The sequence below is a fragment of the Lagenorhynchus albirostris genome, chromosome 15, assembly GCF_949774975.1.
Source record: "Lagenorhynchus albirostris chromosome 15, mLagAlb1.1, whole genome shotgun sequence".
In the NCBI taxonomy this organism is placed as follows: domain Eukaryota; kingdom Metazoa; phylum Chordata; class Mammalia; order Artiodactyla; family Delphinidae; genus Lagenorhynchus; species Lagenorhynchus albirostris.
The window spans coordinates 65,269,962-65,296,418 of record NC_083109.1 but is presented as its reverse complement, the minus strand read 5'-3'; the positions used below and the strand labels follow the sequence as shown (position 1 = coordinate 65,296,418).

Below are 26,457 nucleotides of genomic sequence, written 5' to 3'. Positions count from 1 at the left end.
TGGTTTCACATTGGCTTGATTTTGTACTTGTAGTTCCCTCTGCCAAGAAAGTAGCCCATCCCTTCCCCGTACAACCAAGGAGTGCCCTCTTCATTCTGGAAAACCCTGGGCAGGCAGGGAAAGGCCTTTTTCCCTGGGACACCCTGGAGTCAGGAGCCCCCAAGGATGGGGCCCATGTCAGAGGCAGACCAGCAGGCCAATGAGCACAGGGCCTGTCCTGCAGCTGATTTGGGTGTCATTAGAAGCAATGGTCCCAAGGCCTTCTGACTTCTTAAAGAGTGTAGCAGTTAACAATTTGAAGTTGGACAGATCCGAGTTCAAATCCTGGCTTTGTGACTTACTAGCTGTGTAAACTTGGGCAAGTCTCTAAACCCAGTCCCGAACTCCCTCCTTTATAGAAAAGATCTGATAATACCCACCTTTAAAGTGAGGGGAGCAGCAGAGACTTTTTTTTTTTTTTTTTTTTTTGGCGGTACGCGGGCCTCTCACTGTTGTGGCCTCTCCCGTTGCGGAGCACAGGCTCCGGACACGCAGGCTCAGCGGCCATGGCTCACGGGCCCAGCCGCTCCGTGGCATGTGGGATCTTCCCGGACCGGGGCACGAACCCACGTCCCCTGCATCGGCAGGCGGACTCCCAACCACTGCGCCACCAGGGAAGCCCAGCAGTGACTATTAAGTGTAAAATGCTTATCACAGTTTTTAGCATATAATAGATTGCTAAGTGGAAGCTATTCTTTTTATTATTAACACCACTTCTGTCTGCATCTCTGTTCCTGTCCTGCCCCTAGGTTCTTCAGAACCTTTTTTTTTTTTTAGATTCCATATATATGTGTTAGCATATGGTATTTGTTTTTCTCTTTTGACTTACTTCACTCTGTATGACAGACTCTAGGTCCATCCACCTCACTACAAACAACTCAATTTCATTTCTTTTTATGGCTAATATTCCATTGTATATATGTGCCACATCTTCTTTATCCATTCATCTGTCGATGGACACTTAGGTTGCTTCCATGTCCTGGCTATTGTAAATAAAGCAATTATACTCCAATAAAGATGTTAAAAAAAAACACTTCCAGGAATTCCCTGGCGGTCCAGTGGTTAAGACTCCACGCTTTCACTGCTGAGGGCCCAGCTTCAATCCCTGGTTGGGGAACTAAGATCCCACAAGCCGTGCAATGCAGACAAAAAAAAAAAACAAAACAAACAAACAAAAAACAGCCTGGAGAGCTGGGTTGAATTTTTTAAAATAGTAATATTATTAAACAAAACAAAACACTTCCCTCATGGCAGAAAAAGGTATAGAATCACTCATCATCCTCATCATCACCGTTACTACCACTACTGCTATTATTATTTACATTTTCTCTTATTTCTAAAGGGAGAAAAAAAAACCACTTGCTTTTCTACTGACACTTTCCCTGTCCTCTCTTGGAAATGATATTTCTGCTCAGAAAAAAAAGGGAGGCAGATTGTTGTGTCATAAGCAGGGCTACAGCAAAGCATGGGGGGCATCAATCCAGGCGGCTGGACAAGCTGACTCCTGAAGGGTCAAGGACAAGGGTCAACCAGATAAAGTGGATGAAGAGTGTTCTGGGAAGAGACAACTGCATCAGCAAAGACCCAGAGCCGGAGACAGTGAGGCTTGTTTGGGGAGCTGCACGTGCTTTGGTTCCTCTCCGCTGGGACAGAGGGAAGGCAGCACTCGTGAGTGAAATGGGATGGAGAAGGGAGCCGAGGCCACAATTCCAGGGGTGTCGACTCTGCAGCCCTGACTTCTGTAAGCACTTTCTATGCATTGACTTATTTAGTCCTCACAATAGGCTTCATTTCACAGCTGAGCACATGGAAGCACAGAGATGTTAGGTAACTTGCCCCGGGGTCACACAGCCAGTAGGAGTCACATCTGGATCCAGTGCCCATGCTCATCACCACAGCACTAGGAAGGGCACTGCTTCTTTTCTTCTGTGACATTCAGGTGTGTGTCCCCAAGCTAGAAAAGAAAGAGACCCCCTCAAAATCACAAGGAAGCAAGCCGACTTTCACCTGCTGAACCCAGCTTGGGCAGAATGGAAGCTACGCTCTCTCTCTGCCACCTCCCAGCGTGCAGAGGTGGGTCCTTAGAAGTTCCCAAACATAAATCCATTTCCATATAATTACACCTCCTTGACCTACATGTCATTCGGCCGTGTGGCACAAAAATCAATTTCTCCAACCAGAGAAAATTGCTTCCTGAGGCCCCCAGGTAATTAGACATTGTCTTCTGGGCATGGCCTGTTCCCTGTCCGTCCATGTCCTCTGACACAGGTGCTGCCGCTTCAACCCCGCATCTGCTGGGAGAATGCAGGTCCCGTCGTGGAACACAACCACCACCAGGACGCTGGCCTTGGAGAAAGTGCAGCCAGGTGGTGTACATCAGGGAATTTTCCAATGTTCTTGGACATCCAGATCCCATGGAACTTTCCCCTGCCGGCCTAAGAGGGGAAGGGGACACGTTTTGCAGGAAGATGGTACCTCTCGGCATTTCTGCTGCTCCTGTCAAATTTTATATAGGAGGAAGCTACAATACCAACCCATGTTTGAAAGTTTCAATGAGTTATATAAAGGACCCTCTGTTCTCCACCACCCCCCTCAACTACCTTCAAGGACGTCTAAATAACAAGCATCTTACTTAGTAAAACCCTTTAATGCTTAAAGCCCTTCAATGAATCGCTATCACCTCAGGACAAATTCAACTCAAACCCAGTTTGAATCATTAGAATCAAGTGCTGTTACTTCTCTACCTCTTCTCCCGCCAGGCCTCCCTCCAACTCCCTCCCCGGCTCTGGGCAGGGGCAGGCAGATGGCAGAAATGAGTGCGGCCCATGGGGACTTGTTGAGCTGCAGGGTAGCCCCAAGTGGAAATGTGGGCCCAGTGTGGCCTCTCCTTCTGATTTTCAAAAGAAGTTCAAACCCTCAATTGGACGTGAAATACTCCAATTTGTAAACATGGCAACTGATTCAAAAGTCTTAAAAACACATCTGCAGCCTGGAATCATCCCCTTAAGCCCCCAGTCTGTGGCCTCCATTCCATGCTGAGCTTAGGAGCTGAGCTCCTGCAACGGCCATCCTCTTTCTCTCGCCTCTTGGCCTTCGCACATTCTGTTCCCTCTTGTTGACACACTTTGCTCCCCAGTCATTCGACTGGCTCCCATTCCTCCATGTCACTGCACGCGTGCCACTTCCTCCAAGAAGTCTTCCGTGATCCTCTAGGCTAGACTCGTTACCCCTTCCTAAGTGCTCCCATAGCACGATGCCTCCTGCTGTCATGGAGCTTCTCTCTGGTGATCTATCTGGCTTCTGCCAGGATAGGAGCCACAGAAAGGAAGAAACCATTTCCTCGGGTTTACTATGACGTCCACGGCTGTAGCAAGGTGGCTGAATCCAGCAGGGAGTCAATATCTATAATAGAAGGAAGGGTCTGGAAGTCGGCCTGAGTAGTCTTGGTGAATATGCAAAATTCTCCTCAGCCCTGAGTCTCTTGGGTTGGGTTGGTGAGCGACAAAATTAACACTTACTGAGCACTCACTATGTGCCCAATACTCTTCTAAGCCCTTGATTTAATTCCCACAAGAACCCTAAGAGACAGGTATCATTATCCCCATTTTACAGATGAGGAACTTTAAGGCACAGAGTTATTTAAGTAACTTAGCCAGGGTCACAAAGCTAGGAAATGACAAACTTGGGATTCAAGCCCACGAAGTCTGGTTTCAGAATCGGTGCTCCCCACTTTCCAACAAGGGAAAGAGTCAGTGCTCTAAGAAAGAAACTATCACACCCAATAGAGAAATGAATAATACTTTTGAGTACATACTAAATGCTAGGCATAGTAATAATGCTTTTATATATGAAGTTACTCAGTCTTCTCAATAAGCCCTTTGGGGAAATGGTATTTTCCCCCTTGCGCAGGTGAGGAAACTGAGTTAAATCATGCCTGGACAAGTAAATGGGGAATTTGAGTCCAGATCCATCAGCCATCATAAGAGGAAACAGGAAAATGTTCCCGAGAGGCTACCTAGAGAGACTGAGTTTAGAGAGAAGACAGAGGGAAGGGATAAGATCAAGTCGTCATGGATATAATGGAGTACCACAGAAGTGACAGCCAGCAGATGAATACTCCACAGAGAGCGCCTTGGGTAACCCATTCATCCACCCATCCATCCATCCATCTGTCACACTTTTATTCCTCTAACACTGACGGAGTACATACTCTTTGACTGCCCTGTGATAGGCCCTCAAGGTTCAGAGAAAAAAGATACAGCCTCTGCCTTCCAGAGAATGGGTGATAAAGATTTTGAAGGAGATCAGTACCAAAATGTTCTAAATACTCTACCCAGTGAGGTGCTTACCTCAGTGCACTGAGATCAGGAAAGGCTTTAAAAATAAGAAGTCTGCCAGGCAAAGTGCTGTAGGCAGGGAAGGCCTTCCAGGCAGAAGAAATAGCCCATACGATGCTACAAAGCCGAGACAGAACACTGCACATTTAGGCAACAGCTCGTAAAGTGAAGAGCATTTGCATGGGATGCAGAAGGGCGCTGATGGTGTGGGGGGTATCCGGTCGGCTGTACAAAGACACTGGATTTTGCTACAGAGCAGAGGTCTCAAACCCATGGGCCACCCCCTGTGTGTGTGTGTGTGTTGCCTGCAAGCCTCTCTTGAAACATTGGATGACCTGGCCACAGTTGGCTGTCATTCCCTCCTGAGAAACCACCAGGGGGAACTAAACAGTGGCTGCCCTCTTGAAAGGGGGTATAAGCTGGGCCGCTCACTAAAGGCCCCCGCAGGCTCACCTCACACATTGATATCACCTACCTGGTCCCTTGTGCCATTTGAGTTTATAAGCCCTGGCATAGAGCCATTGAAGGTAGCAGGGAGTTTGAATGACTCCTCATGCTGCCTTGGGATGACTTATTCAGTAAGTTCTCAGCACCCTGAGTGCAGGGTCTTGTACTCCTTGAGAGTCTGATCCAGGTTTGGCTACACAGTTGAGCATCACTAAATTTATGTTGAGCTGAAATTGGATTCACATGGAAGATTCTGGCACAAAACCTCTTCTGGAGAAGCTGATAGTCTCTAAAAGATCTCACACAGTGAACACTAACTTAATTTCCAATTAATTTCCAGTTACCCTTGATCACATCACCTGACTCATTTTCTGCAGTAAACACTTAGCAGTCTTCCAGTCTATTCAAAACTATGACAAAGCCCTTCTGCATGTCTAAAATGCCATGTTAATCTATGTTCGTAGTCATTCATTCATTCATTCAACAGATATTTAGAGCACCTACCATATGCCCAGAACTGTGTGAGAGGTTGGCAATATATTAATAATAAGAAGAAAAGCAAACACACTTCCTGCTCGTCTGGATTTCTAACCTAATAGTTATGATGGTAAAATTATATAGCCTGTATGGTACCAGGCACCGTGCTTGGTACTTTCCATATATTAATTCATTTAATCCTCACAAAAGCCTATGATAAGTGCTGTATCATCCTTTCCATAGATGAGCAAACTGAGGCATAGAGAGGTTAAGTAGATTGTCCAAGGTCACACAGCTAGAGTGGCACAGGCAGGTTTGAACCCTAGCAGCATGGCTCCGGAATCTGTACTCTTTGCCTCTTACCATTCTGGGATGACACTGGGAGTCCCTAAAGTGACTCCCAAATCATCAAAGTGATGGTTGTGATAGTTGTGGGTCAGCACTGGTGGTGTCTATAGCAATGGAACCCTGGGTAAGTAGATTAACCATAACAACATGTTCTGGGACCTTTGTATATAATAGTGAGTGGTTTGTTTTTTTTTTCCTGACATCACATGGTATTGCTTTTCCTTCTTTTAAGTTGGAGACACTTGATGCAGACCTAATACTAGAAAGCAGCTGGAGGTGCGAAGTGACAGCTGACTGCTGCAGTTTATACGTGGCCTTGGCCGCAGGGCAGCCAGCTGCCCCTCGGAAGTGGCCCCTGGGAAGAGAAGCCTTCAGGCTAGAAAGACAGCTTGGGTCATTAGCTGAAGAATTTGTTTAACTTATCTGTTATGTTCCTAGTTCTTGACTGTGTTGCCCACCATCCTGCTTCCTTTGCCCATGTGGCTCCTGGATCCCACCAGCCCCTCCTTCACGCTTCCGTGCAACTTTCCCAGGCCCCAAGGTCAGAACTCATTGCCATTTTCTCCCATGGGCCTGAGAAAATGCCTGGGCCACCTGGGTCATGCTCGCTGCTTGGTCGTGCAACCTCTTTCCCTTTCTACCTCACTTGCTAGTGGGGAGAGACTTGTCTTTCCACACCAGCAACCTCAGTGCTGTGAATGGCACATAGTATATGCCCAGCACGTGCTTTTTGAATGAAAAATGGTCCAGAGAAATGTGTGACCCACCAAAAGCCTCAGAGTTAGCAGGCAGCAGAGCAGACCTCAACTCTGTCAACATAGATCGTAAGCCCCATGTGGACTCACGCCACCTGTGCGTTTGCACATTGCTGCATCCACAGTGCCTGGCCCAGTGCCTGGTGCATGGTGGGCAGCTCAGTAAATGTTTGTGGAATGAGCAAATGAGTGCCAACCTCCTTTAATTCTTCTGTTGTCCTTGCCTGTGTGGAAGAAGACAGGCAACAGGAATGAAGGCTTTGTGTTGGCTGCGTCTTGCATGCACAATTGATAAGCTATTTGCCCACAGCTAAAAATACCTACCCCCCGAGAGCCAGTGGGAGACGGATGGTGCTTAGTGCAAGACATTTAATCAAACAGCAACAACCCGAGCAGAGCCACAAAAGCCTCTGACACCACGGTGAACTCCAGATGAAGAGCCCAGAAGCCTCTGACTTCCTGTTGGTCCCCTGACACCCAGTGACCATCACTCTGGGTCCACAAAACAGCAAAACAAATGAGCATTCTGTGCACATGGCAGCCACCAGCTCCAAGTCTGGGGACGGCCATGTGGGCGGAAACCATGCACCTGGGGTGAATCCCAGGGAGAATTAGCCCGCGCGAGCACCATTCCATACGGGAGGCGCCATGGAGAGGGTCTCGGTGGTAAGCCCTGGACTTGGAGGAAGTGATTAGACCCTCAGAGGCAGAGACGAACCCCCTGTCTCTTTACCCTCGCTTATTCCCAGGGACTGTGAGTCGTGGGTGTTCTGGAAGGACCTACAACTCCTCTGAAGGGAATTCTTCCCTCAGCTACCTCATGCCACCATACATGCCAGCTGATACACACTGTTAAAAAAGAAAAAGAAACAAAATACTGACCCATTTCTACTTAATAGTTCCCTCAAGCTAATGATGGAAGCGTCTGGATGAGCAGGTGCACTGAATGGGCTCTAGAGTCTAATAAATTGTTTTTGAATCCTGGGTCCAGCATACATTTGATGTCTGATCTGGGCCAGTCTCTTAACCCACTGGGCCTCAGTGTTCTCATCTCTATAATGGGGATATTAATAGCATCTATCCCTTTATGTCATGTGAGGATTAAATTTGATGCCAGTAAAACCTTTAGCAAGTGAGTCACACATAGCAAGTGCCTAATAAAGGGAATGGTTGTTAATAAATGTACCAGTTATTACTGCATGTGCTCAGCCCTTGTATTACAGGTCTGCGTGAATGGAAGAACTGGAAGAGGCATTTGACACTTTTGCATCCAACCTCAGTCAACTTCTTCACCCTCTGAGCCTCAGTCTTTCTCATCTATAATAGGGGATGAAAATAGTACCTACTTTATTAGCAAGGATTCCATACTGGATATTTAATGTTAGATATTATAATATTAGATAATGTTTGATATTGTAGACATGAAATATGCTTCATGTATATGAAGCAGTGAGTTCAGGGCCTGACAAACAGCAAACAGCTGCCCTGAGGACCTTCCTCCTTCCTGCCTTTGCACGTGCTGTTCACTCTCCCTGGGAGCCTCTCCTTGTCTTGTGTGCCTGTTTAACCCCTGCCCACCTTTACCAAACGGGAGCTATGATACTATTTTTTAAATTATTTCTTTACTATTCACCAGCTCACTTTGCAGATATGGAAACTGAGGCTCTGAGAAGGGAAGGGGCTTGTCCAGGAGCACACAAGCGTCTATGTGAGAACTCAGTCTAACCCGAGGGGCCTCCTAACAAAAATGGAAAGGCTAAAGATGCTTTCTTTTTTCTTTCACAGTTTTACTGAGATATGATTGACTTACATCACTGTGTAAGCTTAACATATACACATGATGATCTGACTTACATATAGTGTGAAATGATCACCGCAATAGGTTTAGTTGGCATCCGTCATCTCACAGAGATACAAGTAAAAGCAGAAAAGGAAACAAAAATGTTTTCCTTGTGATGAGAACCCTTAGGGTTTACTCTCTTAACAACGTTCATCTGTAACATACAGCAGCATGAAGGACACTTTCACTGACCGAGTGTGAGAAACAAGTTAGAGGTCTTTTCTACAGCCAGTTCTCCCATCCTCAAGAACTACACCAGGAGAAGCCCCACCTAGATTTGCGGGCGCTGCTTCGCCTGCACCAGGCCTTCGCCTGGTTCAGTTTGTCACCTTCACAGGACTGGTCATCACACTCGCAGACAATAACTGTGACCACTTATACTGCACACTCTCCCTGGGCCAGGCGCCGTGCTAAGAGCTTTGTGTGTGTGAGAGATTCCCTCTAACCCTCACAACAGCCCTCTGAACTGGACAGCATCGTTACTCCCATTTTATTGATTGTTCCTTGTGTTTACTTGCCCAAGAGTGCTAGCAAGAAATGTGCAGATCTGGGGTGCTAGCCCAGCTCCTCCAGACTTCAAAATTCATGCCTCTCTAAGGAGCCTGTCCTTTCCGATAACTCTTCTGTTCTGTGTTTGCTGGAGAGCCACCTCAAGCCCTGCCCCCATCTGTCTCTGTGACAAACCCCCAGAGCTGAAAAAACACAGTCGCATCCATCACTTAGTACAAAAGTTGACCCAGAATGGCACCGTCAAGTGCTTTCAGAATGCTTCTTTGACTTCCCAGCTGTGCCGTCTTGGACAGGTGGCTAAACCTTTCTGAATATTAGTTTCTCCTCATTTGTAAAATGGAGATGAGAGCCTACATTCTGCTTGCACTGTCATCTCCTTAAATATTTCTTTAAGTCAGTTCACTTTTTGGATAAAGTTATTTTATAAACAGGCTTTTATCACTACCCTAAATGGAAAAATAACATTCCTCTAGTACCACTTAAACTAAATGTATAACTTTGAAAGTAAAAATGTTCATCAGCAAATCTCATAAAATCATCTCATCTATACAGAGCCACCCAGCACACAGTAGGTGCTCAGTGTATGGTAGTCATAAGAAAATGAAGCTTGGCATTGAGAAGTATGGTTTGGAAACTTTTGAGTCTGTTGGCCAACTTGAATGTGATTTCCCAGTTGAGAATCTAGTTGTTGTCATGCTTACCCGAAGAAGCTGTGCATAGTCAAAAAGCCAGAAGCAATTTTACTGTCAAGAGAAGGCCAACTGATTGGCCTGTAGCCTGGAGGAGGACTCACTTCTCCCCATCGCCCTGAGTCAGACTGCCCTGGGGTAGCCATCTTAGCTCTTGCTGACCACTCAACCACAAGGGCAGGCTTGCTAGGTCTCAACTAGTCCTGGTCTACACTGGAAAACACTACTTTATTAAGTTCTGGGAAAAAGGAAACCTGTACCATGTATCCAGGTCCCAAGACTTCCTGTGGCAAATCCACAGCATTTCTTCTACCAAGGCAGGCATCACCAATTCATTGCAGCACTGCTAAACCCAGGTGTGGTTTTGGAATGTTTCAACATGGCACCCAGCAGCCCCTACCAGTCAATTGAAGAGTAAACATTTTTGTCATCCCTGCCTCCGGCTATGCTATCACCCTGGGCAGGAGATCCTAGAAAGGGAGATTCAAAGAAAGGAAGAAACACAGATCCTAGCTTTGAAAAGGATCCACTCAAGTGCTAAATGTGGTGACAAGTAGGGTCCCCACAAAAAAATAACAGTGAAGGGCATGATAGTAAAGCTACAAAGAAAATTAAAGAGCTGTCAAATAAGAACTAAAATTTTAAAAGAACAGAAGCTGTTTCAGAGAATGCAAGAAACAACTAAGTTATCATATAGTAATGGCTCTTAAGGGTATAGTTCCATAGATAAAGACCGATGTTTTTCTCCACCAAGCAGAGAAAAATAGAGAGGGGTTGTTGGTGGGACACAGCTGCAGCTAGAGGAATTGGGAATGAAGAATTTCCAGGGCTTCCCTGGTGGCGCAGTGGTTGAGAGTCCGCCTGCCGATGCAGGGGACACGGGTTCGTGCCCTGGTCCGGGAAGATCCCACGTGCCACGGAGCGGCTGTGCCCGTGAGCCATGGCCGCTGAGCCTGTGCATCCGGAGCCTGTGCTCCGCAACGGGAGAGGCCACAACAGTGAGAGGCCCGCGTACCGCAAAAAAAAAAAAGAATTTCCAGATAAGGTGACAGGACTATAGTGCCTGGAATGATCCATGGAGGTAAACGAGAATCTTCCATGGATTCCTTGAGAGCTCAGACTCTCTCCTATTCAGCTCTGCTTCCAGCAAAGTGTCTGGCCTCTAGCTCAATAATTGTCTGCTGAACTGAACTGGCCAGGTGTGAAAAGTAACAAAACTAACATTTACAGAGTGCTCACCATGTGCCAGGGGCTGTACTAAGTATTTTACACGTTATTTCCTCTATTTTTCTAATAACCTATGAGGGTGCTATTTATATTGATTGCCGATTTCACAGATGTAGGAATTGAGGTTCAGGGAGATTAATCACTACACTTCACAACCTCTTCCAGCTACGATAGGTTCCTTTTTTCTTTTTTTTCTTTTTAAGTGAGAATTTTTTAAATTATTTATTTATTTTTTGGCTGTGTTGGGTCTTCATTGCTGCGCGGGGGCTTTCTCTAGTTGCAGCGAGCGGGGGCTACTCTTCGTTGTGGTGCGCGGGCTTCTCATTGCGGTGGCTTCTCTTGTTGCGGAGCGCGGGCTCTAGACCGCAGGCTCAGTAGTTGTGGTGCACGGGCTTAGTTGCTCCGCAGCATGTGGGATCTTCCCGGGCCGGGGCTCAAACCTGAGTCCCCTGCATTGGCAGGAGGATTCTTAACCACTGCGCCACCAGGGAAGTCCTATGATAGGTTCTTATGTACCTGGATATGTGGGGTGAAGTTCAGCCTGCAAAGAGGAAAAAGAACAAATGGCCCTTCAGAGCCCTTGCAGGAACCTGGAAGCTATCCCTCAGGGATTGCCTTCACATGAGCTGGGGCCCCACTGCCTGACCTCCACCCCACTAGTCCACAGTCAGTTTCGTGCCCCTAATAGCCAACTTCAGGAAGTATGTTCCACATTCCCTGGCTTCTGCCCTGGAGCAAGTGGAACAATGGGAAACAAGATTGGCCACTGGCCAGCGGGCAGTGCCTGGGGTTGGGACCACATGGATGGACAGCTGCCCTTGGGAAACCCTTCCCTGCTCCTCTCCTAGAAGCCCTCAGGGCACAACTGCCTGAAGACCTCCTGGCACCATCCACAGAGGTCAAAAAGACTGAACACCAAGTCCCGTCAGCATCATCTCCCCCCATCCCCCACTGGAGATGAGATTTTAATAATGTTGATGGGGTAGGAAAGGCCCGGGGGGCATGGGGGGCTGAGTCAGTCAGCAAATGCATAAGACCTGGGCATGTGGGAGTAGGTTAGGACATATTCACCGTTCTTGGGTTCCGTGGCTCCTTCTTTGGGGAAGGGAGAGAGCATCTAGAGGGGAACCAGTCAAAGAGCAGTGAGGGAGCTGTTAGGGACTGGACAGCTGAGAGCTCCTAACCTGAGAGGACGCAGCACAGAGGCACCAACGTCTGTGTGGGGAAATGGGGAGGGGCAAGGGTTGGCTTCTTGGGGAGGGAGCCAACCTTGGCCTGGGTGAGCTCTCGAGAATACCTGGTGTTCCCAAGCAGAGTGGGGCAGGACCCAAGGCCCCCTCGCTGTGGGCCTCCTTAAGGAGAAAAAGGCATTCAGGGAGCACCCCCCCCCCTCAAGGGGTGCTAGAATTGTCCTTCAGGCTCAGCTGGGGGCAGACAGGGCACCAAGGCACCAGTTGTCCGGGGTGGGGCGGGGCAGCCTCCAAGCTGAGCGCCGTCCTGCTGCCAGGTCAAGCCCTCCAGGGAGCGCACGACGTTGATCTGCTCGGCCAGCACCTGGCCCTGCCCTTGAGGCGCCGCAGGTGTCAGGCTGAGCTTTCAGGTCCTTTCTGGTGCCCAGCAGGAGGATGTACACCTCAGGGCAGTGGTGACACCCTTCTGGATGCCACTTGTGCCGCACGTTCTCTGGCAGTGGAGACATAGATGACAAAGACGTTGGGCTGAGGGTGGGAGAGTGTGCGAGACGGTCATGCTCCTGGCCCCGCGTCCCACAGGTTCGGGCTCACCGTGCGCCAGTCAGGTGCACTTCGGGCACTGCAATCGTCGAACGCCGCAGGGTGGACTCCTTGGGGAAGGCATCAGCTGTGTAGCAGAGGAGCCCCATCACCTAGGCTTTTCCTAAAAACCTGTCCTTGAGGCACCTTCCAGCAACCATATAAATAGCACCACTGGAATGGCTCACAGTGTCAGGGGTCGTCATGTGTCTGTAGGACATGAGGGCTGACTCTTCTAGTACAAAAGATAGGCACCTTGAAGGAGGGAGGGATGCATTTAAGTCACAGGGGATGGGGCTGAAAGGGGTGAATTGCTCTCTTTTTGGAAATTCACGAAAATATAATTTAGGATGCAGAGAAAGAGGATTTGCAGAAGGTAACGCCAGGAATTTAATCAGCCCAGATACACAGCTCTTTGTTCTTTTCAGAAGACCTGCGTGGACCAAACAGCTGTGGTGTCAGTGGCCTGCTCTCGTTCACATAACTACCACTGTAGTCAGAAAGTGCTTCTTGGTGTCTAAACTAAATCTTTTTGTAGCTTCACCTTGAGCTCTTTCCCTTCTTACAAATTCTATTAGCTGCCTTTAAGAAGAAAGGAGGGAGAGAGGGAGGGAGGGAGAGAGGGAGGAGAGAGGGAGGAAGGGAAAAAATGTGTGTTACCCTTTAAGCCAGCATTTCTACTTTTGAGAATTTATTCTACAGAAATATGCAAAGATGTTTAATGAAGCTCTGTGGTGGCCAAAATAATAAAATAAAAAATAAAATAAGTAATGTCCAGCCATAAGTGAATATTTCATGAATATAATTGACATAGGAAAAAATTCACGATTTATTTCTAATTGATTAAAAAACCAACTTGGGGCTTCCCACATGCCACGGAGCAACTAAGCCCGTGTGCCATAACTACTGAGCCTGCGCTCTAGAGCCCACGAGCCACAACTACGGAAGCCCACACGCCTAGAGCCCGTGCTCTGCAACAAGAGAAGCCACCGCAATGAGAAGCCTGCACACCGCAACGAAGACCCAATGAAGCCAAAACTAAATTAATTATTTAAAGTTTTTAAAAAAGAGAGAGAAAAAAGATAATAAAAAACCAACTTGCACAACAGTATTAGTGTATGATCTCATTTTGTGGTGATAATCTTATTACTAATTATATTTATAATTATAGGCATATAAATATCCTAGAGATAAAAACACCAAATGGTTAATAAACCTCTGTTCTGGTTGCAGCATTGCAAACCACCCGAACACTTAGAGGCTTAATACAGCCATTTAGGATTATTTGTCCTGGTTCTTAGGCTGACTGGGCTCAGCCGGATGGCTCTTTCTCAGGGTCTCTCACAGTGGCAGCCGCAGAGCACTGGGACTGCAGTTATTTGGGGGTTCCATGGAGCTGGACATCCAAGAGCGCTCACTCACATGACAGACACATGACAGACAGTTGATGTTGGTTGTCGGCTACGAGCTCACCTGGGGCTTTCAACCAGAGTCCGTGTGGCTTGGCCTTCTCACAGCTGGGCTCCAAGATGGAGCGTCCCAAAGCAGGTATTCAAAAGGCCCACGTACAACCTGCTCATGCAGTGTCACTCCCACAGTAGTCTATTGGTCGAAAGTGAATCACAGGGACTTCCCTGGTGACGCAGTGGTTAAGAACCTGCCTGCTAATGTAGGGGACACGGGTTTGAGCCCTGGTCCAGCCTTGGATGGGGGAAGATCCCACATGCCGCAGAGCAACTAAGCCCGTGTACCACAACTACCAAGCCCGCATACCACAGCTACTGAAGCCCGCATGCCTAGAGCCCGTGCTCTGCAACAAGAGAAGCCACCAGAGAAGTCACCACAATGAGAAGCCCGGGCACCGCAACGAAGAGTAGCCCCCACTTGCTGTAACTAGAGAAAGCCCATGCGCAGCAACAGAGACCCAACGCAGCCAAAAGTAAATAAATAAATTTATTTTAAAAAAAAAGTGAATCACAGGACAAGCTCCAATTCAAGGGGAGGAGACTACACAAAGGCATGAACACCAGGAGGTATGGTTCACTGAGGACCATCTAAGAGACTAGATACCATAATATCTCTAGAAAATGCGATTCGGACAGACTTTCACTTTCCAGTGTCTAATGTAATAGTTACATGTACAAACTCAGGAGACAAAAAGCCTGGCTTAATGTCTGGGCTCACCACTCGCTTGCTCTGTGACCACAAACAAGTTACTTATAACCTCTCTAAGGCTCGATGCTCTCAGATAATTGTTCCAACCTCATAGGGTGGTTGTAAAAATTAAATGAAATTAAATGTGTGTAAGATGCTTAGAAGTAAATGCTCAATAAAAGTGAGCTAATAATATTATTATACACTGATATGTTTAATTTTTAAAGGTATATTTTACTTTTGTAATTAAAAAAAATAATTTTCAAAGACCAAAAATAAACAACCAAAAACCAAGAAATGTAGCAGAATTAAGAGATATAAACTCAGAACTCCCAGTCAGGGCTCTTCCAAGGAATCTCCAGGAACTTCTTAGTCCTCACAGACACAGAAAATACCTCTGGAAGACCTTGACCCTTTCCCTCTGCACCAGTCAACCGTCCAGTGGTGGGGTCTGACAGCCCAACCTGTGTTGATCTTTTAGCGCTCCCTAAATCCTCTCAAGTTTGAGCATGGTAAGCTGCAAAGTATAGGAAATGAATTCCCCCAAGAATATAACCAAGAAGCTTTGCAATCACAAAACATGGGCTTTATATTACCCACCTGTCCAACAACACCACTGACAGAAAGGATTTGCTTTTTAGAAGCATTGACTTTTTTTTTTTTTTTTTTTTTTTGCGGTACGCGGGCCTCTCACTGTTGCGGTCTCTCCCGCTGCGGAGCACAGGCTCCGGACGCGCAGGCTCAGCGGCCATGGCTCACGGGCCCAGCTGCTCCACGGCATGTGGGATCCTCCCGGACCGGGGCACGAACCCATGTCCCCTGTACCGGCAGGCGGACTCTCAACCACTGCGCCACCAGGGAAGCCCTAATGCAATATTTTTTAAAGTAAAAATGCAATGAAATGGAATTTCAGGTGGTGATGACTTGGGTTTCTTCGCTTATTCACCCTTTATAAATACACACAGACCCTGTCAACACCACTCCTTTTCTTTGGGGAAAAAACTGTCACAGTGGAAATGAAAGGATTTTTCAATGTGGGGAATTATAGCAAATGCCGACCTTGGGAGTTGAAAATTCTACCTTCTCATTTCTTTTTCAGAAAATCAATACACAGGCATTGTTCCATTCCCCTCTGGGTCTCTGTGGCTCACACATCTCTCTCATCCCAAGGATGTTCTAAGTGTTCTTGATATTGCCTTGGGAGCAAATCGACCTGCACGAAAGCAATGGGAAACTCAATGTCTGCGGGTTAGTTTCTCGAGAGACGCAATTACTAGAAACTTAAGGAAATGTCAAATATGAATAGCTGGAAATTTAATTTGGAGTTGATGACTTGCCTGACTTAAAGCATTAATTAGATGGAGATGGAATATTTTTGAAGAGTTTGGATATGGAACATTTTTAGCACCACATTACAAACAGGGTTCGATGAGGAAGTAAGAGATGGTGTTGGAAAGTGACTCTCCGCAGAATATATACAGTCAGCCCTCTGTATCCGTGGATGCGGAACCCACGGAGACAGAGAGCCATCTGTACTCTACAATTTTATTTAAGGGACTTGGGCATCTGCAGATTTTGGTATCACAGGAGGGTCTTGGAACCAATACCCTGCAGATACTAAAGGATGACTGTATAACATTTTTTTCTGGGGACGCCCCAGCATTTATTCATCCCTACCCCCCTTATAAGCTGGGGAGCAGAGCAGGGACGTGAGACAGTGTGTGGACATTGTTTAATGAATGGAAAAAAGAGGTTCTGAGAAATGACGGCACTTTTCTAAGTCAGGGGCAACTGAGAGAACAGGAATCACTTTCCTCCGGCTGGAAACGAAGCGGAACTTGATATGCCATAAAGTCAGAGAGAGCTGGAGTCAACTTCAGGCTCTCCCACTTACTCAGTTTGTGGCTATGGAGAGAGAACCTAAATATCAAAGCCTCAGTTTCCTCCCCTGTAAAACAGGGATGATAATAGGACGGATGAGAGTCCTTCTTTCAGTTCCATGAATGCCAAGTTCTTTCCTACCTCAGAGCCTTTGCACTTGCCATTCCCCCTACTTAGAGTTCTTTTCTCACGGATCTTTTTATGGCAGAGCCCCTCTCCTCATCCTTAATTGAACTCAAATGTCCAATCTAAAAAACAACACCCCCCAACGATTTGTCTCATCCCTTGGCTTTATTCTGTATAGCATCACTATCTGAAATTCTGTTGTACATTTTTGTATTTATGTGTTGTCTCTCTCACCCACTCTACTATAAGCCCCATGATAAAAGGGAACTTGTCCATTTTGTTAATTTCTGCATCTCCAGCACCTCATACAGTGCCTGACACACAGTAAATGCTCCGTTAATAATTGTTGAATGAGTGGATTCTCAGTCAAGAACTAACATTCATTGAGAACTTACCACATGCCAGATACTGTTCTAACCACTTTATAAAAATTATCTCACTTAGTCCTCAGAATAACCCTATTAAACCTATTTTATGAAAAAGGAAACTAAGGCACAGCGGGATTGAATAAATTTGCCCAAAGCCAAAGAGTCAATAAATAATAGAGCCAGGACTGAACCCCAGGCAGCCTGGCCCCAAACTCCACATTCTAAATCACTGTGCTCTGATGCTCTTGGCTTGATGGGAAAGCATCAGACCTGGTTTTTTGGGTTTTTTTTTTAACATCTTTATTGGAGTATAATTGCTTTACAATGGTGTGTTAGTTTCAGCTTTACAACAAAGTGAATCAGTTATACATATACATATGTTCCCATATCTCTTCCCTCTTGCGTCTCTCTCCCTCCCACCCTCCCTATACCGCCCCCCCCCCCCAGGTGGTCACAAATCACCAAGCTGATCTCCCTGTGCTATGTGGCTGGTTTTACAGCTTGAGTTCCATGAAACTCTGACTGTCAGGTCGGAGTAGCCTAACTTTTGACCCATCACCTCCTCCAAAGCCTTTGCGCTTCATCCTGTATCTATGCACCTGTGGCTCATGTATCACTGTGTGTATTCTTGTTTGTCTCTTTAATATTCAGCCCCTTGCATGCTGTTTCTACACTCTCTGAGTGGAGACTCTGAATGTCTACAATACTAATTTGTATCCATCTTGGGCCCATGTACACAGAAGGAAGATGCTAGATGTTTTCTGAAAGGATGTCTAAATGAATAAGACATTTTCGAACACTTTTCAACAGGCTGTTTAATAAAAGAGAGCTATGAAGTGCAAAAATGTATACAAAGCAAGTAGAAATCCATATGAGTATTCCTTGCCTTAATAAACTCAACTCTTCATGCTTTCCCCACCTCAGGGCCTTTGCACATGCTGTTTCCTTTGCCTGAAACACTTTCTCCAACCACCTTTTTTGCCTATTTACCTCCTACTGGGTCTCCAAATTTCAGCTTGGATATCACTTCCTCAGTAAAAATTCTTCTGATCACTAATAGCACTTACTAGAGCTTCCAGTTACACATTTTCTTCTGTGATTCTTCGGTTGAAGCTTTTCTTGCATAGTAAACTCTAAGCTCCATGAAGTTAAGACGGACCATGTCTATTTTGTTCAACATCTCCTTCCAGGGCATAGCTCATAGTAATTATGGAAAAACACTGTTGGATGCATAAGTAAACTTTTGAAATTCCAGGATTAAGAATATAAAGAATTTTGCTTTAATGGACCTCTTTTCTTAGATATTGACTTAAAGTAAAATTTACTCATAATTTTTCGTTATTGTCCAGGGTGTAACATACTCACATGGTGCCCTCACTCCCGCTTAGAAGTACTGATATTGCCGAGTGGTTTAAAGCATGGGTATTGAATGCTCTAAACCACTGGGAATGAATACTGGATAATTAATATAATTGGTACCTTAACTCTCCACCACTTCAAAATGTTATTTCAAAGTGCTTTGAGCAAGAACAAGGACAGCACAGACTTAAACAAACAAACAAAAAAACTGACAGTGCCAAGTAATGAGAGGTTATGGAGCAACTGGAACTCTCATACTCTACTGTTGGGAGTGCAGATTAGTAAAGCCACTTTACAGAGCAATTCAGCAATATCTGGTAAAGATGAAGATGCACATATTCTAAAGCATAATAAACACCCTTCTACATATGTATATACTACCTGAGAGAAACTCTGACACATAGCTACTTCTCATGGAGAGTCATATCAAGGTATTAACTATAGCAGTTTATAACAGCAAAATCCTGAAACCAAGTTAAATGTGTGTATATATATATATATATATATATATATATATATATACATACACACATATATACATATACAAAGACACATAGATGTCTATATATAGTATATGTGTATATATATACACATATAGACAGCTAGATGTATATGTCTACATTAATATGTGTATATATACATATATAGACACGTGTGTATATGTATAAATATGTGTATATATGAATAAATTGCAATAAGGTTATTAATAGAATTGCTCTATAGTTGTTAAGATGAGTGAAATAGATCTACATGTATCAAAAAAAAGAGGTCTCAAAAGCAACTTGTTTTGTGAAAAAAAGCAGCATGTAGAGTGGCAGGTTCTGTATAAAAGAATGTTAAGAGTATGCAAACGTGGCCCTGAAGACCGCAGCACTGTGGTTGCCTCTGGCGGGGAAAGGCGGAAGGGAAATGATGGGCTGGAACAATTTCAAAGAAGACTTCAACTGCATCTATAGTGTCGTTTCTTTATTTAAAAAGAACTAAAGCATATGTGGCAAAGTGTTAAAATTTGTTTAACCCGAGTGATGACTACACCAGAGTGTGCATATTAAAGACATTTTCACATGTGAACTATTGTGAAATAATTTTAAAGGCACATGTGAGAAAGAGAGCCCTGGATTCCAGCTCTGCCACTGCACTTCAGACAGGGGACATAAATTCTCTCAGACCCTTGTTTGCAAACTAAAATTAATAATGTTCAAATTTCAGGTTTGGTTGTGACTTAATGAGAATAAATGTGTAGAATGACTTCCAGATGTTATCCATTGGGATATCATTTTAGAGTGAGTTCCTAATGACTTTCCAGATGTATCTTATTCAGAGAGACATTTGTTTTTTTAAAATTGATCAGAATTATGTGGATGCATTCCAAAACAATTCTGACCCCCAGAAAAATAATGTATTGCTACTATATTTGCAAAACCTATATACACACATATTATACAGACATGCATAAGCACAGATTATTTATTAACTATGAATGCCCTGAGGGAGGGGTATTTGGGTGGTTGCAGAATAAGAGTGGAAGGAAATTTTACTTTTCTATTAACTTTAATTATGTACCATGTGTACCGACTCTAAAAATAAATATAATTTATTTTTAAATTAATCTAAAGGTCATGATCTTCTCCATTCCTTCAATTCTGAACCCACTTAAAAAAGAAAGGTCTTAAAATCCAAGTTCTAAAGGTTCTTAAGAGGTTGTATAGTCCAATGAGCATGGGGAAACAGCAAATGCCATCCCAACCCCATATTCTCCATGCAGTCAGACAAAAGAAAGAGCAGAGGACTGGGGATTAGAGGATCTGGGTTTGGTCCCTGTCACCATGAATGACTAACTCTGTGGCTCTAAGTGAGTTCCTTAAGTTCTCTGAGACCCAGTCTCATTTCTGAAGCGAGGACAACGGCAGCACCACTGTCATGACTGTGTGAGGGACAAATTAAGTACCATGTGAACAGGATACTTTGTCAAAATCGTATCCAGATGTTTGTATGAGGTGCAATTGCAGTGCAGAGATTGTCCCTCAAGAGCATGGGTTCAGTCCCTTTGATTTCCGTGGGAGTGCCTGATACACTATGCCTAGGGGCCCCTAGTAGCCAATAAAGTCATCTTGCTTCAGACGTAAGCCAGATTCTCTTCTCTCCACAGCAAATATCCTAACCGTGATCATCCTCTCTCAGCTGGTGGCCAGGAGACAGAAGTCCTCCTACAACTATCTCTTGGCACTTGCTGCTGCTGACATCTTGGTCCTCTTTTTCATTGTGTTCGTGGACTTCCTGTTGGAAGATTTCATCTTGAATATGCAGATGCCTCAGGTTCCCGACAAGATCATAGAAGTGCTGGAATTCTCATCCATCCACACCTCAATTTGGATTACTGTTCCATTAACCATTGACCGGTATATTGCGGTCTGCCACCCGCTCAAGTACCACATGGTCTCCTACCCAGCCCGCACCCGGAAAGTCATCGTAAGTGTTTATGTCACCTGCTTCCTGACCAGCATCCCCTACTACTGGTGGCCCAACATCTGGACTGAAGACTACATCAGCACCTCCGTGCACCATGTCCTTATCTGGATTCACTGCTTCACTGTGTACTTGGTGCCCTGTTCCATCTTCTTCATATTGAACTCAATCATTGTATACAAGCTCAGGCGGAAGAGCAATTTTCGCCTCCGTGGCTACTCCACAGGGAAAACCACTGCCATCTTGTTTACCATTACCTCCATCTTTGCCACACTCTGGGCCCCACGTATCATCATGATCCTCTACCACCTGTATGGGGCACCCATCCAGAACCGCTGGCTGATGCACGTTATGTCCGACATTGCCAACATGCTGGCCCTTCTGAACACGGCCATCAACTTCTTCCTCTATTGCTTCATCAGCAAGCGGTTCCGCAAAATGGCGGCCGCTACCCTCAAGGCCTTCTTCAAGTGCCAGAAGCAACCAATACAGTTCTACACCAACCATAACTTTTCCATAACAAGTAGCCCTTGGATCTCGCCGGCCAACTCACACTGTATCAAGATGCTGGTGTACCAGTACGACAAAAATGGAAAACCTATAAAGGTATCCCCATGACCTCATAGGTTTGGCACCTAGTGTCTCTGCATAATCCATTTCCAGATGGGAATGTGGCCCATCCTATGGCTGAACAGCTCTCCTTAAGAGTGCTAACCTGATTTCCTGTCTCCACAGATTGAGCAACTCTCAGACTGGTAGATGAGGAAAGATGGAGGAGAAGAAAGAAAAGCATGAATCTTGTTTTCATTTATGCATTCATTTCTACCAAGTCATGCTGACAGCAGAAGTCCCTACCAGTTTGAAGATGTCATTGGAGGTTGTGTCATTATCCTGTGGCCTGTAAGGACACACAGTAGAGAAATAGTCTATGACTTAGCCTTGGCACCATCCACGGTCACTGGAAACCGCTCATTTATGTGACACATCAAGCCACAGTAGCACATAGCTGAGCCCACACTCTTCTTCCAAGAGCTGAGGTCATCCATCATTTCCCTGTGTTGTTACCAGCAGCTAACGATGCTGACCAATTCGAGAATTTTCCAAGGTGCCCTTTGTCCTAGTGAGGGTTTTGGTCTTGAAGTGGCCCTGGCACCCCAATCTGTAGAATGAGATTCTGGGGGCAGGCGAGGATTGGATCTTACTCCAACTCTGGTCAGAGCTTCTGTGCAAAGGCTCCTGACCTACATAACCACGACACTCAGACCTGGGGTCTAAGATGCAGCCTTTCTATTTGCCATTATGTACAGATTTTAACTAGTTCCTCCAAAACAAAGACCCTGCCTGGTGTGTGGGGATATAGGAGGAGTTCTTGAGCCCAGAAAAACAAAAAAATAAGCCCACTCTTGCCATTGTTTCAATCCATCCTTGTGTCAGCTGTGTACGGTCTCCTTACTCAAATAGCTTCTTGTTGCGGTGCCGCTCACGCTTCCTGGAGAAGGCTTTATGTGTAGAGTTGCCAACCCTGCCTCCTTGCTTGCTGAAGCCGTCACCAAACTGTTTTATTTGAAGTGACTTTGGAACTGGGTTTAGTTTTTGAGGGTCAGGAACTGTAGCTCTCCAGGTGTGAAGGGAGACATTCTCAGCTCTGCCCCACTGTCCAGCTGGCATTGCCATTCGGCCGCAAATGGCAGTGGAAAGGTATGCGTGTTGTCTGCATGTCTGCGCTTTGATGCACATGGCTCAAAAGGGTGGTGCCCGTTTTTGGTGATGCTATTTAACCCAGATCCTTTGCAAAATAATAAAATATGAATTTATTTATTCTGCTCTTGTCTGTCCAAGGCAAGAACAGTTCTAGGGTGTAATTAATAGAGGCTTCCCTGGGAACTACAACTCATGTGTGCACACACACAGACTTGATTACATTAGGTTCCTATGTACCCCATGACGTGTTTTGAAAGAAAAATCCATGCTGGAGTTTTTCTCAGTTACATTTTTTTAAAAACTTCTCTCCCAGATTCCCAGTATTTGAACTTATCCCTGTTCTAGAAGAAGTCTTCCAAAATGATTTTGGAATTGTATGATATTTTTGGTGATCCAACAAAAAGCAGACAGTCCACCTGGAACACTTGGTTCCTCAGGCTGAATTTTTACTGCACTTTTGTCCCTATATTGGAAGACATGTCTACCCTCTTAAAGGGAACTTGCAATAAATGAGCAGGGTAGAAAAGGCTCCGATGCCACACAATCCCTAAACTTCAACCAATGTCCTCAACACTAATTCAATCAACTTTAGGTCACATTCATCCTGATGATCCGAATTCCTAGTCCTTTTTTTTTTTTTTGCAGTGCGCGGGCCTCTCCCGTTGCGGAGCACAGGCTCCGGACGTGCAGGCTCAGCGGCCATGGCTCACGGGCTCAGCCGCTCCGCGGCATGTGAGATCTTCCCGGACCGGGTCACAAACCCGTGTCCTCCGCGTCGGCAGGCGGACTCTCAACCACTGCGCCACCAGGGAAGCCCCCTACTCCTTTTAAATAATTGCAGTAAAGTCTCATCAAAAATCTGGCAGAGCCAAAGTTATTTCTGCAAAGTTCTCAGGAAGGAGCCATGTTGGAGACCATATTCTACCCCTTAAAAACTTAGCTAAGTTTTCTTCCAGCATTGGAACAGTTTGCTGTTTCTTCTGTTGAAGACAAGACGGAGTTGGCTTGCATTTAGGGACCATATGGTATGACTCTCATGTACCCAAGAACATTAGGATCACACTGGTGCAGCAAGATGCTCCCACTAGAAGAGGTTCATGGCAGTTGCTTGACTGAGGGACAAGCAGATTCGTTATCTCCCAGGTCACACTCTCCCCAGGGCATGTGCACATCTAGTGGAAGAGTGGCCTGATTTCCCCTTAAGTTGCATTTCCCTCTGTTTCTTTTTTGCCAAGCATGTGTAGTCAGGCATCTGTTCATTAAATGTGTGTATGATGCAACTCCACCACACCCCCTTGTGAATGAACATTGACCAAAGGCTACCTACACCTAATATATATACGTATTTATTTAATTATTTATTTTTAAACACATAGCTCTGAAAAATGCTAGTTTGAACTATACATGAATGAGTCACAGTGCAATATCTATAAAGGTTAAGCAATTCCTTTTTGAGAATGTATGTAAGATGAAAACCATGTATGTGGATCTCAATGCTCTCTGCTCCACGTTTTTAGTTGTATGTAACAATTATTTATTGATGTTTAAAAAGTAAAAACTGGGTGTGCATTTGGAATGTTTTCCTCATACACTCGTTTATTACTTCTCTTAACAACAGAGGCTGTACCAACTAGTATTGTGATCACTCTTCCTTCTGACTGTGTTTTCTATTCTGATACAGTAATGTTTAAAAGAGGTCTGATTTTTGAAGGCAGCCCAGAGGTGTTGTCTTCTGGTTAAAATGCATACAAACGCCTGTTGGCTTAGGTTGATACATATCTCCTAAAGTTTATTTCAGATAATCTAAGGACTTTTAATTTATTCTTATTTATAGTAATCATTGTGGACAAAAATTAAAAGTTTTTTTAAAGAAAAAAACAAACTTTTAAGCCTTTTCTTTCAGGCCAGTTTTAGAAATAAAGCCTTGAATTTTGAAGCCTGTCACGTAAACAGCTGCTGTTGATTGCACTCAAGCAATTGCCTTATATCAGGATTTTGTGATGCCTCCTTCAAAGACTGTTAACTAGCATTCCTCTTGTATGATTTGTGTCCTTGGTTGGGCATGCAGTGATGCTACACATGTACACACTGTATCTTTTTTATTGAACAACTCAAGGACTGAACTGTCTAATAGGAAGGAAATACGGAGGATGAGAGACAAACCATAAAAAACAGACCATGAGAAGGCATGAAGTTTCATTTTGCAAACACTCTGCAATTAGAAAAGGTTACTTTGCACAGTTGGTGCCTACTGGTCCAAACTGGGGGCCTATCTGAAGTGAATAAGAGACTCTAGTGTTGGCTATTCCAGTTGAAAGAATGGAATAAAATGTTACCATAGAAAAATAGTAGATGTTCATATTTTCTTAATTAGATATATTGTGTTTGGACTTGTTTGTATTATAATAAATTCTAATATGGTGCACACTTGGTGTTTGGTAAATGCATATATGCTCAAGCAATGGCAGAACTCTGATTAAAATTTTTAAATAAGCATCTCCCTTATGCTTTGTGCTGGTGCTACAATGAGACCTGAGTCCCACCTGCCCCTGCCACTGAGCTCTGCTTCCTATAATCCTAAATTAGGTAGCTTACTGGTTATAAATCTGAATTCTTTTCTGACTACATCGTCTATGCATCTTCGAGACTGTGGTGGCTGTTATCATAAGTGGAGATCTAGCATAATGGCTGAGAGCTTGGGCTTTGAAGTCAGACAATCACAAATTCATGTCCTAGCTCCACAATGTACTAGATGTTTGACCTTGAACAAGTCCTTGAAGATCTCTGAAAGATTGTCCTCATGTAGAAAGTGGTGTAAAAGTCAAATTTTCCCAGGTGCCTGAGAGGTAAGTAGACACTCTCAAGGTCAGGACACCAAAGTTTGGAGTGAGTTATTGTCAGCTATAACTTTGCAGGCTCTGCCACTTTCTAGCTGTGTGGCCTTGGGCAATGTTTTCAATCTTTCTGAGTCTCAATTTCCTCTCCATAAAATCGGGCTAATAGTAGTTCCAGTACGTACTTCATGGGGTGGTGATTATTAATAGTAGAGCTAAAAAGAGCCTCCAATTGTACATCCTCTTACAGGTGAGGATGCTAGGCTCAAACGCTTAAATGATTTTGCCCAGAGTAGAACCCAAGTCACCTAACACTTCATCCTTTCCACTCTACCTCATTGCGTCTCTGCAAGATTCTGATTCATCCCTCCAAAAGTTCACATTATTTTTGTGCCCTTTTTACAGTTGGTTATATTACATAGTTTTCCAACTCTTCAAACCCAGGTCATCCAAGCGTGAGATATAGTATAACAGCATCATAATTAAAACACTTGATTTGACCTTTCCCTGTGAGGTGTAATTTTTGTTTTTAATTGACTCTATCAGGAATTCTAACCACAGCTCTCAAACTAGCTATGCATTTCCCACACAAACCACTGTCAATTCTGACAGCCACCCACAAACTATTGCCATAATCTATCTTTGCATCAACTTGGAGCATGAAAGTAACTTACAAGTTGAGAGGGAAGTATAGAAAAGCAAAAATTTTGATAAGAAGGTTGCAAATAGAAGCTGGTAAGCATGACCACACTGTTCTCATTAATTTTGTTCACCAACTCAGGGAAGCAGGATAAAAGTGAGTTGACGGAAGTTGAACTGTTAAATAATAATCCTTTTATTACATTTATTGGCTAAATGTGATGGCTCAGCCTCTGTGAGGGTGTGCAATTAGTCTGAGTACTTGCCAGACACAACAAGGGGGATGAGAGGTTTGTGTCTATGGGATGAATAGACACAGTGGATTTCCTGGGTTTATTGAAAGAATGTGTCACTGTCATGCCAGAAAAAGAAAAAGAAAACTTTTCTGATTAAAAAGGAGCAGAACAGGGCTACGGGGAAGAGAGATGCCGTCTCACCAACTCTGCATGAGGAGTTACCATGTCTGCGGAACTTTGTTACCTAGTGAA

At 44.8% G+C, this 26,457-nt stretch overlaps 1 protein-coding gene across 1 annotated transcript in view; it reads left to right on the top strand.

The window, feature by feature from the left end:
• GPR139 (G protein-coupled receptor 139) overlaps window positions 1-21,413 on the top strand; it is a 39,563-nt gene extending 18,150 nt beyond the window's left edge. The window contains exon 2 of the mRNA XM_060124571.1: window positions 20,479-21,413. Coding sequence (XP_059980554.1) covers window positions 20,479-21,413 — 935 coding nt within the window. The remainder of the gene's footprint in view (window positions 1-20,478) is intronic.
• The last annotated feature ends 5,044 nt before the right edge of the window (window positions 21,414-26,457 follow it).